General features: G+C 44.3%; 2 protein-coding genes across 3 annotated transcripts; one reads left to right on the top strand and one right to left on the bottom strand.

The window, feature by feature from the left end:
• The first annotated feature begins 427 nt into the window (after positions 1 to 427).
• Positions 428 to 5002, top strand: LOC102377206 (olfactory receptor 1020-like). 2 transcript variants are annotated; one of them, XM_006032234.3, is made up of 2 exons: positions 428 to 452; positions 4092 to 5002. In XM_006032234.3, the coding sequence occupies exons 1-2, from the start codon at positions 428 to 430 to the stop codon at positions 5000 to 5002; spliced, it is 936 nt and encodes a 311-aa protein (XP_006032296.2). The 2 variants fall into 2 exon arrangements, with proteins under 2 accessions (XP_006032296.2, XP_025069676.1); XM_025213891.1 differs by lacking the exon at positions 428 to 452 and adding an exon at positions 2272 to 2299.
• Positions 5003 to 13502: 8500 nt separating this feature from the next.
• LOC102376970 (olfactory receptor 1038-like) lies at positions 13503 to 14435 on the bottom strand. The gene has a single exon (XM_006032233.1). The coding sequence runs from the start codon at positions 14433 to 14435 to the stop codon at positions 13503 to 13505; it is 933 nt and encodes a 310-aa protein (XP_006032295.1).
• Positions 14436 to 18066: the final 3631 nt, after the last annotated feature.

The following is an 18066-nucleotide window of genomic DNA, read 5'->3' as shown; positions in this document are numbered from 1 at the left end:
TGGGGTGTCACTACATCCCCAGCAATGCTGAACATCCATTTGCTTGGAACACTGTTTGGTGGACAGGACAGGTGTTCGCAGGCAACCATGGCCAGATCCTGCCAAATTTGGCTGTGGCTTGCCCAGTAGGCCAAGAGGTCACACGGAACTGGCTCCACATCCTTGGTGAGATAGGCAGCCATCAAGGCCTGGGTGCTACCTGCCTGATGTTGGGGTCTGGTGCCTCTGGACTCCACCATGGCCCCGTGAAAGCCATGCCCTTGGCCCATGTTGGCAGCGCCCATGGTGGAGGAGGAGACTGGCTGGTGGATGGCTGAGCTGGGGTGCGTGGGGCAGCCATGGGGGGTGGGGGCTGTGGCATCGAGGGGAGGTTGAGGGCTTGTGCAGAGCCCCCCGTGCAGCTTGGGGCAGTGGGGGAGCAGCAAGGATGGCTCTCCTGCCTGGCAGCACCCGTTAAGTTCGGGCTTTTTTCTCCCAAGTGCCAAGAGCTGGGGCAGGCAGGGCAGCCATTGCCGGGCTGGGAGAGTGGGTGGGGGATGGGCCTGTCCGATTTGGAGATTCAGAGATTCAGCAGCAGCTGAATCTCCAAAACAGATTTGGCTAAGTCAATTTGGGACAGTGATTCTAATCACTGAATCGAATCATTGTCCCCCGAATCAGCTGAATCTGAATCTGAAGTGAATACTAGCCACTTTGCACAGGCCTACTGGAGGACACAGCTCAGTAAGCTGACAAAAGACACAGCTGACAAAGCTCATTTCAAACAATGCTTTTATGCTCCTTCTCTGTTCCTCTGCCAGAGTACTCGGATTGGAAGGGACCTCAGGGAAGGATCACAGTCACTGGCCTACACATATCAATATCAGAGCAGTCCTTCACCCCTCTTCCCCCTCCCTCTCCTTAGTTTCTATTTCCCTGCAGGCCCGGCTTTGAAACTCAAAACTCTTTGAAATTTTCAAAACATTTCGAGTGCCCTTGTTTCATTTTGAAGCTGTTTTGAAGCCTTGTGTCTTGTTTCAGTTTCAGTGTTTTTAGCTCGAAATGCATCGAAACACCTTTGAAATGAAATGTCCATCAAAATTTTGCACACCCCTAACACAAATATGTTGATGGATATATATGCTGGTTCCACAGAATTATGTTGGTGTGGTGAAACTGCTCTGTCATTTCAAGGTTGTTCCCTGTGCAGTGTGACTTGGTTTTTGCTTCAGTAATGGAATGAGCTGGTACTTTGGAATACTCATGTTCTACTACCATTTAGGCAGGCCTTCGCTGACTGTTCCTGATCACCTTGATCTCCTTTGGCTGCTTAAACTAAAAAAGTCATTCTTTCATTCTCTGAGGAAATTATACTGTACCCAGCAATTATACTAGATATTGATTATGTAAAACACATAATTTTTTCCCCCTCTGTTTGAATCTGATTTCTTTGGAACATGCTGATTGAGTTAAATTTAAATAATCTATGGGGGCATCACTTCTGTGGAAATTTTAAATTAAAAATCATCCAGGAAATCTGTTTTGGTAAAGTTCATTTTTTGTTCATTTATTCGTTTTCATATGACAGCCTATTGTATTACAAGAGGATAGTATAATAGTTGTTGGAATTTTGATAGATGTTTATAATATTAAAGCATAAAAGTCTAGACCAGGAAGTAAAAATGAAATATTCCAGCCTATCAAACAAAACAGTTTCAGTCTTACTGAAGCAAAGGTTTCAATAAGGTGGAAACAAAATATCATTTAGATTTTTCTGTAACAGAAGTTTATAATTGCATTGCCTAGCATGTTTTAAAATTAGATTGTTTGCTCCCACTGGCAACCAAAATACAAATCTGAAATTTCAGAATCTCTTACAGAACAAATATTCTGGGTTGTTACAAGCTCCATTATCTCAACATCAGTTTGTATGTCATATATCAATGTATGTGACTTCATATAGTTTTCCTTCTCCAAAAAAGGCTGCAGTTGAGGTAGAAAAATAAAATGTTCTCTCTCCCACTACCCCATTCCATGTTGTAGCCAAGGAATTCCATGTCAGGAGATACCAGAAGCCCCAAATGTGGTGTACAGTGGTAAAGGTCTGCCTGAATCCCCTAAAAATTCTGGAAGTCATGGAACAGCTGGGGACCGATGTGCCATGAGAGATGGAGTGCAGGACTGCAGAAGACCATGCAGTTTAGGCATGCAGTGTTTTCACAAAGGCTTAGCGATGCAGGCTTAGTGATGGAGGAACCATCTGGACTTAGGGCACTGAGTTCTTTGTTGAGGATAATGGCTGTCAGCAATATGTCTGTAGGTAAGGTCTGAAGTACTTTGTCAAAGCTGTGTATGGACCATGGCTAGAATCAGCCTAGCCCTCTTACTTCAGGATCCCGGAAAGAGGTATGTAAATGCTTAATGCAAGGTCCATTAATTGTCCTACTGGAATCATAGGGGTTGCTTATATAACTAAAGTTGAGCATGTGCAAGATTTCATTGGACTGAACTGTAGGTACTTCTAGCCTATATATGCAATATATACAAGGTAACAGGTCATAGCTGTCTATTGGTCGAGCTATGAAACAGCAGGAATGGCAGAGTGTACCACGGTGGTTCAGCACCAATGATATATAGGCAGCATGTGATATGTCCTCAAAATAGAGCTGCAGGAAATACAAAAGTACACTGAAACTAGTTATGTATGGAAAGGCCTACAAAGCATAAGCTATGGGACAATTCTATTTAATACAATGAGCACACGAGGAAAATAAATAACAACTGTGCTCCAAAATACTTATTCATAGAGGAGAAAAATAAATTACTTTATTTTATTTTAATTGGAGTCATGGGACTCTTCACCAGTACTAAAATAACCAATCACATATAACACATACATCTACTTTGTACACACAGCATTGACATAGTCCATGAAGAAATGAGTGCTTTTTAGCATAGGTAGGTTCCACAATACTAAGTCTTTTCAGAGTAAACATTTTCATCTTTATACAGGGAAATTTTCACTTAGGTCAGAATAAGTCCTATGCACTGCCTATGTTCTTTCACGTTGGACTTAAGTGCTGCTTGGATCTCTATCAAGGCATTATGTATAATAAGGCTGCTTGAGAATTCTGCATTGATTTTTTTTTTAACCAGTGGAAAATTGAGTTTTTTATTAAATGATTTATTTTTTTTTGCAGAAAGTGTCTGCTTTCCTTAAAAAGTCATTTTATTTCAGAAAAGAGAAAACCTGAGGTTACAGCATTTTAACCTGAACTTTTGTGCATTAGTTTTTCAAATGTAAATATTCCAATTAGATTAATTTTCAGCCAAAAAAATGTGTGGGGAATTTAGGGTGTTGTTTTTATTTGTATTATTCCATTCCATTGTTTTTTTTTGTTTTAATTAAAATCAACAAAATATTTCCTGGCAAGGGATAAATTGCATCTCACCCAGGGACTTGTCTCTGAGTGGTGCACAGTTCTTGTTCTCCCACAGAATCCTTCTGATGAGGGAGCAAGGGAAAGATGCCTTGAAAAAGGAGCCAATGGCCTTAGAGAAAGCCTGAGCCATCAACATTTTCTTTCTCATCCTCACTGCAGATTTCTTCCTTTTGTTCTTTGATGCAAGCTACCAAGAATTGCAAAAAGAACAGGAGAAATAAAGCAGGAGACTGAGAAGATCCATGGGGTTAAGAGAGGTGAATGCTTCTGGCTTGGGTTTTGGGACGGTTAAAGTAGAAAGAAAGAATGATGGATTGCAAATAGATCAAGTGCTTAAACACCTTGAAAGAGGGAAATTCATTCAGTGCTTAGACTTGGTGTAAGCATATGTAAAGGGATGATATTGAGAAAGGGATTACTGAAGCTGACTCTCAGGGAAAGTTTCCGAAGAGAGATTTGTAAACCTGTGAAACTGTTTCTCAAGGGCAGCACTGAAGACTGCTGATTTCTGATTTTGGTGCATGTTTTAAAACTATACTAAGGAACTATTCATTCCTAGTTAGAGACATGTATTTGAAGTACTGACAGGTCAGTGGCAGTTCTGCTCTGATTATGTCTCCACAGGAAGCAGGGATGCTGAAGAAATGGCTGATGGAAATCTTACCAGAGTGACTGAGTTCATTTTCCTAGGACTAACAGATTCTCCGGAACTGCAGGTTCCTCTCTTTGTGATCTTCTTAGTGATCTACCTTATCACCCTCACAGGAAATCTTGGGATGGTTGTGTTAATTAAAACTGATCCCCGACTTCATACGCCCATGTATTTCTTCCTCAGCTACCTGTCTCTTACTGATTTCTGCTACTCCTCTGCCATTGCTCCCAAGATGCTATTGGGTTTCTTATCTCAAAGCAAAGTCATTTCTTTCAATAGCTGTGGAGCCCAATTTTTTTTCTTTAGCTCCTCTGTGGGTATAGAGTGCCTCCTGTTGGCCATGATGGCATATGACCGATATGTGGCTATCTGTAACCCATTGCTGTACACAGTTGTCATGTCCCAAAGAGTATGTCTCCAGCTGGTGGTTGGATCTTTCCTGGCTGGATTTGTAAACTCAACAATCCACACCATTTCAATATTTCAGTTGTCCTTCTGTGCCTCCAATGTTATAAACCATTTCTTTTGTGATGTCCCTCCTCTGCTGAAGCTCTCCTGTGCAGACACTTTTGTCAACGAGGTTGTGATATTCACCTTTGCTAGCTTAATTGAAATGAGTTGCCTCATTGCCATTCTCATCTCCTATGTTTACATCGTCTCTGCCATCCTGAGGACCCGCTCTGCCAAAGCCAGGCACAAAACCTTCTCCACCTGTGGCTCCCACCTCACAGCTGTCATTGTGTTCTTTGGGACAACTCTGTTTATATATCTGCAGCCCAGCTCCAACCACCACATGGATCAGGACAAAGTAGTCTCTTTATTCTACACAGTAGTGATTCCCATGCTGAACCCTCTGATCTACAGCCTGAGGAACAAGGAGGTGAAAGACTCCCTGAGAAGAAGGTTTGGCAGAAAAATATTTAGTTAATGAAATAATTTGAAACATTCATTTTAAGAACTGGCACCCTGGGGCTGAGGCAAGTCAGTAGCACTGAACTGGCAGAGGAGAATAGGAGGCTAATTTATTTATGTAATGTATGCAGTAATTAAACACGTAATTAAATAAAACATCTACATAATATTTATATGGAGGAAGAAGGATTGATAAATAATGTTAGGGAAAAACCTATTTCTTGCATTGGATATCTTATAGCTATAGTGTGTGAGATTGTGTGGGGTGGATTTTTGGTGCGTAGTTGCTTGTGAATAAATGAGATCAGAGCTGATAACCCAGGAGGCCCTTCTAGCCCAGTTCAAAAATACCTTGTGCTTCAGAGCACAACATTGGCCTTCTTCCAATCTTTGGGCACTTCACCAGAGTGCCAGAAGTTCTCAAAGATCTGTCCCAAGGGCTGGGCTATGATGCTAGCCAGCAACTTGAGTACCCTGGGGTGTAGATTGTCAGGGCCAGCTGACTTGAAGGTTTCCAGCCGCACAAGGTGTTCCTTCATGAGTTCAGCATTGATGGAGGGCAGGGTATCTCCCTCACCCAGGCCTCCCTGTCCCATAATGGGCAGGGACGCCCCATGGGACTGATGAAAGACCGACGCAAAGACCCATTTAATAAGATGGCTTTTTCCTGGGCGTCGGTTGTCAGTTGTCCCCTCTGGTTTAGTAGGGGTCCAATATCGCCCTTGCTTTTTCTTCGGCTCCCCACATATCTAAAAAAGGACTTTTTATTGTCCTTGATACTTGTAGCTAGCTGGAGTTCTGTCGCAGCCTTGGCTTTCCTGGTTTGCTCCCTGCAGGTCCGGACCAGTGCAGAATATTCCTCCTTGGAGGTGGATCCCGTCCTCCATCCTTTGTAGGCCTTTTTTTTAGACGCAGGAGGTCTGCTAGTTCCCTGGAGAGCCAAGGGGGCTGCTGTGCCCTTTTGCTGCCTTTCCCCTGAGATGGAATGGCATTAGTTTGTGCATCTAGGATCGCTCCCTTGAGGAGCAACCACTCTTCCTGAACTCCTCTCCCCTTGGGGTCATGGTCCCTTAGGGCCTCACCAACAAACCTCCTGAGCCTGTCAAAGTCAGCTTTCCTGAAGTCAAGTACTTCTGTATTGCTGATTGACTTGCCAGCTTTACGGCGGATGGTGAAGGTGATCAGCTCATGGTCGCTGTCACTCAGCTTCTCATTGATCATTAGGTCGCTGATTAGGTTGTCCCTGGTTGCCAGTACCAAGTCGAGCAGCGCTTTACCTCTTGTTGGCCTGTAGACCTCCTGTGTCAGATAGTGGTCATCCATGCACAAGAGGAAGCTTCACAACCACTTGGATTTAGCTGAGCACTCTTCCCATGAGATGTCTGGGTAGTTGAAGTCTCCTATGACAATCATGGACCTGGAGCATGCGGCCTCAGCCAATTCCCTGGCAAACTATGGTCAAGCTCTTGACTTTGGGTGGGAGGTTTGTAGTAGACTCCCACCATTGTGTCCCCTGTGCCATGTTCCCCACAGATTTTAACACAGAGAGTCTCCAGCCATCCACCCTAATAGCCAATATCAGCTTGCAGGGATGCGTAGCTCTTCTTGACATAGAGAGCTATGCCCCCGCCCGTTTTGTCTATTCGATCTCTCCTGTACAGGGTATAGCCATTTATACCCATGGTCCAGTCATGGGTGGAATCCCACCAGGTCTCCGTTATCCCTATGACATCATAATTATTTGCATTAAGCAGGAAGACAAGTTCCTCCTGTTTCTTCCCCAAGCTCCTGGCATTCGTGTACAGGCAGGGAAGTTTCCCCATGGGGGCCCTTGCCTTGCCCACAGATTGTTCCAGGGCTGTACCTGTATTTCTTGAATGCAAAAGGAAAGTTCATTCACTTGCAAATTGTTTCAATCTAGGCAAGTTAAACTAACCTGCAAAAATTCAATCAATTCAGGATCTAGGTTTTTTAATGTCTGTTCCTGGTTTGGAAGATTATGGGCAGAATCCTATTTCATTTCATGCACCCAAGTGATAATTACTAGGTCTGTGCAAAGCTTCAGTCCCTGATTCTATTCAGTGGAGATTCAGCCCTATTTGGTGGCTGAATCTCCAAATCTGAATTGAATCAGAAGATCCTTTAATATATTCAAATTTAATTGAAACCCCCTGAATTGATTTGGAGAGATTTGGAAAGATTTGGAGATTCGGACATAGAGACAGCTTTAAATGTTTTTTCTACATACCTCTAGGTAGCAGGGGGTGCATGGAGTATCCCACAGAAGCACAGGGGACTCCCCAGCTCACTTGGCAGCAGACCTGGAAGTGGACCAGAAGCACTCCCAGTCCACTTCTGGGTTTGCTGCCGAGCATGTGGAGGCCCTCCCTGCACTTCTGTGGGACACTCCGTGTGCCCCAGCATCGCAGCAATCACGAGCCACACCTGCTACCTCAAGGTATGTAGAAAAAACTTTTAAAGATCTGTCTGTGTCCGACTTGCTGATTCTCCAAATCAGCATCAAATCTTCAGATTCAGATTCAGCTGAATCAAATCAGGGAGGGTGATCCGAATCAACTAATCAAATCACTATCCCCAATTCAGGCTGAATCTGAATCTGAATCAAATAGGGCCCGCTTCACACCCCCCTAATGATTACATGGCTGCATAGCTGCTACAACTTCTGTCATTTATGCATACAGGCAGTCCTTGGACTTACAACACAATTGGTTCCTTAAAACCATGTCTTAAGTAGAAACGCTGTAACTCAGAACAAATTTTCCCATAGGAAACAATGTTATAAATGGGGGATTTCTTCCTGAACTAAGGCCTGATACCCTATTTTCACCAAAAATAACCCAGAATTTGGTACTCAATCATTTATAAATGAGTAATATAGCTACATTAATGTATTTATATTGTAAGTAGCAATCATATTGATTTGGAAGGACTTCTTTGAGGTTTCATAGTTGTTAGGGTCGGAAGGGACCTGAGCAGATCATCAAATCCGACCCCCTGCCATGGGCAGGAAAGAATGCTGGGGTCAAACGACCCCGGCAAGGTGTCTATCTAGCCTCCTTTTGAAGACCTCCAGGGTAGGAGTGAGCACCACTTCCCTTGGAAGTTGGTTCCAGATCCTAGCTGCCCTGACTGTGAAGTAGCACCTCCTGATACCTAGCTTGAATCTACTCTCCGCCAATTTATGGCTGTTATTCCTTGTTACTCCCAGTAGTGCTTGGGGGAACAGGGACTCTCCCATTGCATGCTGGTCTCCCTTGGCCAGTTTATAGATGGCCACCAGATCCCCTCTCAGCCTTCTCTTGTGGAGGCTGAGCTGGTTCAGGTCTCATAGCCTCTCTTCCTAGGGCTTGCCCTGCTGTCCCCTGATCATACGAGTGGCCCTCCTCTGGACCCTGTTGATGCTGTCAACATCCCTCCTGAAGTGCGGCGCCCAGAACGGGATGCAGTCCTGACCAATCTCGCATAGAGGGAGAGTAGCACCTCCTTGGACCGGCTCGTGGTGCATCTATGGCTGCATGCCAAAGTGCGGTTAGCCTTCCTGACTGTGTCCCCACATTGGCAGCCCATGTTCATCTTGGAGTCTATAATGACTCCAAGTTCCTTTTCTGACTCTGTGCTGATGAGAGGGGAGTTCCACAGCCTGTAGGTATGCTGCTGGTTCTTTCTCCCTAGGTGCAGTACCCTGCACTTGTCAGTATTGAATCCCATCTTATTCTCATCTGCCCACCTCTGTAACCTGTCCAGATCCAATTGCAGCCTGTCCCTCCCTTCTAGCATGCCCACTTCTCCCCACATCTTAGTGTTATCTGCAAATTTAAACAAGGTGCTTTTCACCGCCTCATCCAGGTTGCTAATGAAGATGTTGAACAGTGTGGGCCCAAGGACTGAACACTGGGGGACCCCACTGACCCATCCACCACCACTCTCTGGGTGTGGCCCTCCAGCCAATTGGAGACCCATCTGACTATGTAGGCATTGACACCACAATCTCCTAATTTTTTAATGAGAATGGGGTCAGAGACAGTATTGAAGGCCTTCCTAAAGTTCAGAAAGACTATGTCCACCATTACACCTGTGCCCAAGGATTTTGTGACCTGGTCATAGAAGACCATCAGGTTGGTCTGACAAGACCTGCCTCTAATGAACCCATGTTGGTTGCCCCTAAGCATACACTCCCCTGCTTGCCCCTCGCAGATGTGTACCTGGGTAATTTTCTCAAAGAGCTTCTCCAGGAACAAGGTAAGACTAACAGGTCTATAATTTCCTGGGTCCTCCTTCCTCCCTTTTTTGGAGGTGATTTTCTGGACTTTCTGAAGGACTCTTGGTTAGATTTTTGAAGGGTTCTTGACTGGAGTCTTCTCAGTAGTCCTGGCTGTAGGTTTTTCTGGAGTCTTGTCTGCTTTCTTAAAGAAAGTGTCCAAGGAAGTTTGGACATATGTTCTCCAAAGAGATGGGTGATGCAGCAAACTTGTTTGCTGGTGTAGCATCGCGTTGGATCAAGTGTTGTAAAGTCAAAACTGACATCAGAAAGTTGAAACAGGGTGAAAATTTATAAATGTTGTGTGTGTAAAATGTTGCAACTCGAAATGTTGTAAGTTGAGGACTGAATGTAGTTTCATATTTTGCCCTTTAGCAAAATAAAATTGTCCTGCGTGCCTACCTGCCAGAAGCAGGGGAAGGTATGCCCTATCCATTTTTAGCCAGCACACTAGTGATTATGGCAGTTTCCTAAAAAGCAGAATACCCAGCCCGCAGCCCCCACCATGACCCACAGTGGATTAAACTTTACACACACACACACACACACACACACACACACACACACTTCTGACTCCTATATGCAGTTTTAAAAAGTGTTTAGAGACCTGAGTACCAAGCTGGTTTGTTTTCTACTCAGGCCTCTAATGGTTTCCATGCTGCTTCATGGTGTCTGATTCAGTGCAAACATTTCACAGGACTGGGTGACTAAAAATGTACTAAACAATTCTATTGATGATCCACAAGACTCTGGTGAAATTCAGGTGATGGTGATAAGCAGACCATTTGACTTGAGAGGGGTTGGGGACACCTAACATTGATGGGCTTTAGACTCTCTTTGTTACTAAACAGTGGGATGTTAAGTGATGGTAAAGATATAATCATAGTATCACAGTATCATAGTAGCTAGGGTCAGGAGGGACCTGAACAGATTATTTAGCCTGATCCTCTGCCACAGGCGGGTATTAATACTGGGTTCACAAGACCCCAGACAGGTGATCATCCAACCTCCTCTTGAATTTGCCCAAGATAGGGGTGAGGACCACTTCCCTGGGAAGTTGGTTCCAGATTTTGGCACCCCTAACTATAAAATATTGCCTTCTGATTGCTAACCTAAAGCTATTATCCATCAGCTTATTACCATTGTTCCTTGTCACCCCAGGTGGTGATGGGGAGAAAAGGGCTCGACCTATTTGCTGTTGATCTCCCCTGATGAGCTTGTAGGTAGCCACCAGGTCCCCCCTCCTCTTGCTGAGGCTGAACAGGTTCAGGGCCCTCAGTCTCTCCTCATAGGGCCTGTCCTGCCCTCTCACCAAGCAGGTGGCCCTCCTCTGAACCCTCTCCAGGCTGGCCACATCCCCTTTGAAGTGCGGCACCCAGTACTGGATGCAGTACTCCATCTGCGGCCTGATCAAAGTCGCATAGAGGGGGAGTATCACCTCTCTGGACCGGCTTGAGATGCACCTTTGGATGCATGACAAGGTATGGCTGGCCTTGCTGGCTGTGGTCTGGCATTGGTGGCGCATGTTCATCTTGGAGTCAATAATGACTCCAAGATCCCTTTCTGCCTCTCTGCTTTCAAGAAGGGAAATCCCTAGCCTGTATGTATGCTGTGGATTCCTTCTCCCAAGGTGCATCACCCTGCATTTGTCTACGTTGAACCCCATTCTATTCTCATCTGCCCACTTTTGTAGTCTGTCTAAATCTAGTTGCAGCCTCTCTCTCCCTTCAAGTGTGTTCACCTTGCCCCACAGCTTAGTGTCATCAGCAAACTTGGACAGTGTGCTTTCCACCCCCTTGTCCAAGTTGCTGATGAAGATGTTAAACAGTGTGGGCCCAAGGACTGTGCCCTGGGGTACCCCACTGCTCACATCTTGCCAAGTTGAGTACAACACATCCACCACTACTCTCTGGGTGCGCCCCATCAGCCAATTTTTTACCCATCCAACTGTGCAGGCATCAATGCCGCAGTCACTTAATTTATTGATGAGGATGGGGTGAGAGACAGGGTCAAAGGCCTTCTTAAAGTCTAGAAAGACTATGTCCATGGCGACACCATCATCCAAAGATTTAGTTATTTGGTCATAAAAGGCAATCAGGTTGGTCTGGCAGGACCTGCTTTCGATGAACCCATGCTGATTGACCCTGAGCAGTCTGTGCTGTGAGCAGTCCCATATTAAAGATTAATACCATTTCTTGCCTACACACCTCTGACTTGCTGCTAGGGCTAGGGACAGACATTACATGTAAGCCAGTTTAAGTGATCATAATTTGGTTTAAACCTGTAATAGAACAGATGTTCAGTGCACATAAACCAGTTTGAAAATGGCTGAAACAGGCTTGAGATAAACCTGGTTGAATGTAGTATCAGAATTAACTGATTTAGCTCCACAAACTGGTTTATGCAATGTCTGTTCCAGACCCCTTGTTACTTTAAGATAAACCAGAGACCCCCAGCATTTTGGCATGCTCTCTAGCTGGGTGGGGGCACCCACCCCTCTCCTTTCTAGTCAGATCATTATCATGGCTCCTGCTGGGTGAGGGACTGCAGCAGCTGCCAGGCTTCCCCATCCCCCTCACATCCCTAAAATCTCTCCCAAATCAGAATGTCCTGTGGGGCCTGGCCATGCCCCTCTCAGCTCATCACTGGAAGGGAAGGGAGGGCTGCTCTAACACCACCCAGCTTCTAGCCTGAGCCACTGCAGGCATGTGCCTGCATGTTTGGGATGTCTGGGCAGTTACAAAGTGATTCAGCCTAGCCAGGTTAGACTAACCTGCAAATATTGAATCAATTCATGCTCAGGCTTTTCAAATGTCTGTCCCTAGCCTAGATGGCTGATGAGAAGAAGCATAGCTGGGAGCCAGGACACCTGGGCTCTATCTCTACTTGAGGAGAGGAGGAGGTGGGCTGGAAGCAGAGCATCCTGGAATGCTAGAGGACAGCAAATTGTTCCTTTTTATCTCCTTGGAGCAGGCTAAAGTTACCCTAACACAACCCATGTAGCACAGCCCAGATTTAACTCTCTCTTGAAGTGGTGTAACTTTGAGACACTCTGAGGGTACTCAGCAAGAGTTAATGAGCTTTAACATGCAGACACTTGTGTTTTAAGTGCTCTTAGAATGGTCTAAGTGTAAGGTGTAACCTCCCCCTATTACACATTACAGTTAGCACCTGCTAACTCTAAAGAATGCTAGGCTGTATGGGATGTGGACAGTAACATGTTAAATGTTTAACCCTCTTTAATGTACATAGCTCAGACCTGTGCTAGAGGGCTCCTGAGTAGAAGCATGGCTAAAAACCACTAAGTTTGCTCTGTGCCTGCCTGGTTTGCCAGTTGTCTAGTGACTTCTGACCTACACTAGAATCTCTAGCATAGGCTCCAGCTTCTGCCCATGTCACCCCTTCCATGTCACCCCAACCAGACTGGGTCCCACCAGTCCAAATTAGATCCACATTGCCCCTGAAGGCCTGTATCAGCCTCACATTACCTCTGCCATCCCAAATAAGGCCCCTGCCAGCCCAGACTGGGACTCTGTCAGTCCCTGCCAGCTTGGATTAGATCCACATCAATCCCACTGGCCCAAATTGGGGCCTATGGTGACCACCCACCTGGATTAGACCTGTACCATCCCTGCTGAGCCCTTGGGATTGGCCAGGAAGGTACAGGCCCCACTGAGGGTGGCATGGGCTTGGTTCAGGTACACAGAGAGCTGCTAGATCTTCCTTTCTCCCTCCAGCAGTTGTGGTGCAGTTCCCTGCTGCACTGCCTAGAATGGAGCAGAGAAAATCATTGCCTGTAAAGGATCCTTTCTGACACATTCAGAGGGTACTTAGCTTATCTTTTCTTGTGTTAATATGCAAATACTCCCATTTTAAAAGCATTTAACATGTTTGAAAGGTAGCGTGTACTTTAATTACACCCTCAGTTACTCCACTGAGATCACTGGTCTTAACTGGGTGTAAACCAAGAAAAAAGTGAATGACTATAAAGAGTTTTCCCAGTGCTACCAAGATCGTATCAGTACAGTACCTGTGACTGGAACAGAATCACCATGTGGTCATAAACTCTGATTTGGAGTCAAAAGGACAATGAAATAAAGTATCTTCTATGGTAAATTTGTGCCTTTTTTAGTCAGAATACATACAGACAGATAACCAACTAGATTCAAAACATAAAGGTAGTTTCTTTTCTATAACTGACTTTATTAATGAACTGTATTTGATTAATTGTATTAATTTAAATCTCCAACCTTTTAGATATAACCTTCTTCAGAGCAGCCTTCACCTCTCTGTTCCTCAGGGTGTATATCATGGGGTTGAGCATGGGGATGACCACTGTGTAGAACACTGAAGCCACTTTGTCCGTGTCTAGTGAGTGGCTAGAGCTGGGCTGCAGATACATAAAGATCAGAGTGCCATAGAAAACAGTGACAGCTATGAGATGGGAAGCACAGGTGGAGAAGGCTTTATACCTTTGTTCAACAATGTTTATCCTCAGGATAGTAGAAAAGATATAGAGGTAGGATATAAGAACAATCAAAACAGAAGTGATCATATCAACGCCAGCAAAGGCAAAGATTAATATCTGTTTGGTGTGGGTGTTGGAACAGGAAAGGGCCAGCAGAGGGAGGTCATCACAGTTGATCATGTTAGAGGCACAGAAGGACAAACGAAATGTAATGATGGTGTGGAATAGGGAGACACAAAAGCTGTAGCTATAGGGACCAGCCACCAACTGAAAGCAAACTTTCTGGGACATAACAGCCTTATAGAGCAATGGGTTACAGATGGCCACATAACAGTCATATGCCATCGCAGCCAGAAGGAAGCATTCCGTGATCATGAATGTCAGAAAACAACCCAGCTGTGCAGCACAAGCATTAAAAGAAATTGTTCTGTTCTCTGCTAAGAAATTAACCAGCATTTTGGGAGTGATGGTTGAGGAATAGCAGAGATCAACAAAGGCCAGATGGCTAAGGAAGAAATACATGGGGGTGTGGAGTCGGGGTTCAGTTTTGATTAGCACAATCATCCCAAGATTCCCTACTAGGGTGACAATGTAGATCATTAGGAACAACACGAAGAGGGGGACTTGCAGCTCTGGTTGATTGGTGATTCCCATGAGGATGAACTCTGTAACTGTGGTGCAATTATCAGCCATGTATTCCATCTTTTTTAATAGTTTTCAGAGGCAAGACTGAAGACACTAAAGTAGAAATGGGATTGTAGATCAAGATGCAGCTTTTTTCATTTTCAAACTAAGAATCAAGAGAATGTTTTTGCAGTTATCCTTACAAAATGTCATTAAACTATTATGGTGTGTGGATTATTAACCTTTTAGCTGCCAATTGCTTGATGTCTTTCTACACTGTAGATATGAGAAAAAGTAGTCATCTTCTGGGCATTGTGGATGAAAACACCGTAGTGTAGATGTAGTACATCTGTTACCTGAAATGTGAATATGAAAATAGTATCATCTTACTAGCAAGTTGCCTGTCAAGAATGACGAATACATTTCGAATAAGAAAAACAAACAGATTTTACTTGTTATATTTATTGAATAAATATATAAAACTTAAGTAAAATAGGCTGAACATTGGAAGATAGCAATCCCTTTCACATTCTGTGACCCAATATCCCACTGGGCTTGATTACCCGATCTTCCTTTGGGTTGCTTACAGGTTGAGTAACCATACAGGAGATTGGATTAGATCAGGAGTTGTCAACCAGGGGTACATATACCCCTGGGGGGACTTGGGACTGTCCCAGGAGTTATGTAAGGCCAGCGGTGCCTCTTTGCGGGCTAGACAGCCCAACTGGCCAGATGGGGGGGTGAGGGGGGAGCTTGCATGTGGTGTCTGCTGCCGCCACCCAACACCCTGCACTGCCACTGCTCCACAACCAGCTTCATGCGACCTCCCTGACTGTATCCGGCCCCGTGCCACCCCCCAACCCGCTTCACGTCTGGCCCCATGGCCCTCCCCCCCCTGCCCCGCTCTGCATCTGGCTGCTGGGGGTACTTATCAAAAAAGGTTGAAAATCCCTGGATTAGATGGTCTAATGATCCCTTAGTGTGGAAGCCCCGTGTGCAGCACTGGCTGGAGCCACCCCCCATTGGGCAGGAGCACCCTGCCTGGTCTCCCCACCCCACCTGCTGCTGCTGTCTTTAAAGTGTTATGGAGAGACAGGAACACAGACAGATGAACTAAGCTCTTTATATATATAGATGACATGGAGATGGTTTTGTAGCTATAGACAACAATTTTGGGGGGTGATTTATTTTCTTTTCCTGAAGAAGAATGTTTTGCATTAAAAAGGTTGTCTAGCTTTATCACAACTGTGAACTATGCAGTTTGCTCAATAAAAGCTAATTTATCATCCAAAAACATCCTTGCCTGTCACACAATTCTTGGGTCATCATGGCAACTGTGGAGTGCTGAGGGGGCGATGGACCCCAAGGGGTGATGCTGTGTGCGTTGGGTCAAACATGCCACTAGCCTTCCAACTGTCTTTACTTTAGCTGCAGAGGGTTAGCCAGAGATCCATGATCTGGACTCTAGCCTCCCTGGGCACTTGATCTGAAGCATGCTACTGGACCCCAGGTCCTCCCTCAGGGCCCGGGGCTCCCTGTCCAGGGTCTGCAAATATCAAACTTAAATCAATAAAACTTTAACACAAAATGTTGCATTTATCTGTCCTCACTGTATGCAGTCTCTGCTGCTCACTCTCTGTATGGTGGGTCCAGTGTGCCCCAGAAATCCAGGTCTGGGTATGGGCAGGCTGCAGGGCTGTTGCCAGAAGAAGGGAATACCTCTCTGCCTGCTTCTGCCCCAGCCCCTCCTATGAAGCCACTGTCAGCTGCTTTTAGATCCCTGTGCCTGCGGAGCCAGGTCCTTCCACCCCATCTGAGCTGCCAGGTTCCCAGTTGCCCATAGCTGGGGAAATGTCCCCAGATGTGTAATTGGGGCTGGCAATTGCCATTGCACCCACCATGCAGGCTTCTGGCTGGTCTGTGCAGCCATAGCACAGCTGCACCTGTCTTAGGGAGGCAGGGTGTGGGAAGGAAATGATCCCATACCAGAGATGGCTCAGGCATGCTTCTTCCCACAGTGATGGGACTAGGCCCTGTTACAGCTACAGCATGACTCTAACACAACCATGATTTTGTAGCTATAGAAGTTATTTCTTTCACCTGTCCATACCTTATAGATGGCATAGATGATACTTACCTGTATATTCTGCAATTATTATCTTTTTGATAGAAAACACATTTCCTTATGGTTTGTTCTTTAACTGTATAAAGAAAAATAATATAGCAACATAAAATATGTTTATAATCCTGTAGCATACAATGAAACATAATTTAATAATTTATTTCTATGCCAAGCATTATATTGTATCAGCCTGCCTAGCATTATGTCACAAAATGTATTGATATTGTTTGTTTGGGTTGCTACTCCATTGAATTTTAATAAAATATTTGTTATTTTAAACCCTTGTGTTCTTTTCTGTCTTTCTCTGATTCTTTCTTCAGATCTTGAAATCTAAAAGATACCACAACCACTCCAAGTAATGGCTTGCTGTATGCCTGTATTGGTCATGAATTGAACCCAAGCTTTCTATGAGGCAGGAAAAATGTCTCCGATCTAATAATGCTAGAGCTGAGAATCCAGAGGTACACTGAGATGGGAATGTCTGAGTTTTGACTTACATTAACTCAGCTGTTTAGTGACATCCAAAGCTAGCTTTATTGATCAGTTACACATCATAACCAAAAACACTAGACCTATTTGAATCATAACTTTTTGGTTAGGGTGAAATGCACTGATCTACTACACCAAAAGGAAGAAAGGCAAGAGCTGGTACTGGAACCAAGGACTCTCTACTCCTTAGCTACTAAACGACAAAGCTGTCATGTTCAACATAACCAGTAGGTGGGTGAAGGGGAAAGAAATTCCAGAAGCCACAAAAATGCCATTTTTAGAAAAAAAAATGGCTTCCAGAAAACCACCTCCAAGTGTATAACAGAATTTTTTACATCATTCTTGATATTATGAAAAGAAATCAGGAAACATGGATGTGATATAAGTCCTCATGGTTCAGGGAGTAAAATGGCCTCTAAGTACTGTGAATTTGGAACAATTTTGCTGTATGCATAAGATTACAGCATTGTGATATACCAGGTGATTGGTTCTTGCTTTTTCTTCTTAAATAGCTGATAATAATCACTTTTTGCTAAATATTTCAAGTAGTGGAATCTCCATTGTGTAGAACTGCTACTAATGATTATAGAGAGGTGCTTTCTTGTCCAAAATCAACCTTTCTGTTTTAAACACAAATTTAGTTTCCTCCTCCCATCCACAGATTTTACCAAACTGAAGCTGATGATGATAAATCTCACAGAGAAAAGGAATGATATCACTGAGAAAAAATAGATAAATTAGAGAAGGTCTTTGAGAGATGCAAGAATATATCATTTAAGCACTTCGTCCTGCAGAGACTTATATGCTTGATTTCAACTAAATGCTCATATGTTTAAAGTTAAGCTCATGCAGGGTCTTTGCAGTTTATGGAAACTTGTTATTTCTAATTTTTTTCTAATAAGCTAATTTGAGGACCCTAGAAAAGCATTCACTTCAGATCAAAGTATTAGAGTACTGGAATATCACTCAGCGATGAGGGGAAAAGTGCAGTGATTAGAAAGTGCATTATAAGAAAGTTCATTATTATCATAGGAAATTAACATTTTCAAGAAGAGAACAAAGCAAGGGTGATATTGCCATACCTTCTAACTGCTGTTT

This window comes from Alligator sinensis, unplaced genomic scaffold, assembly GCF_000455745.1.
Source record: "Alligator sinensis unplaced genomic scaffold, ASM45574v1 scaffold1_1, whole genome shotgun sequence".
In the NCBI taxonomy this organism is placed as follows: Eukaryota; Metazoa; Chordata; order Crocodylia; family Alligatoridae; genus Alligator; species Alligator sinensis.
The sequence above is the reverse complement of the archived record's forward strand: the minus strand, read 5'-3'. Positions and strand labels throughout refer to the sequence as shown.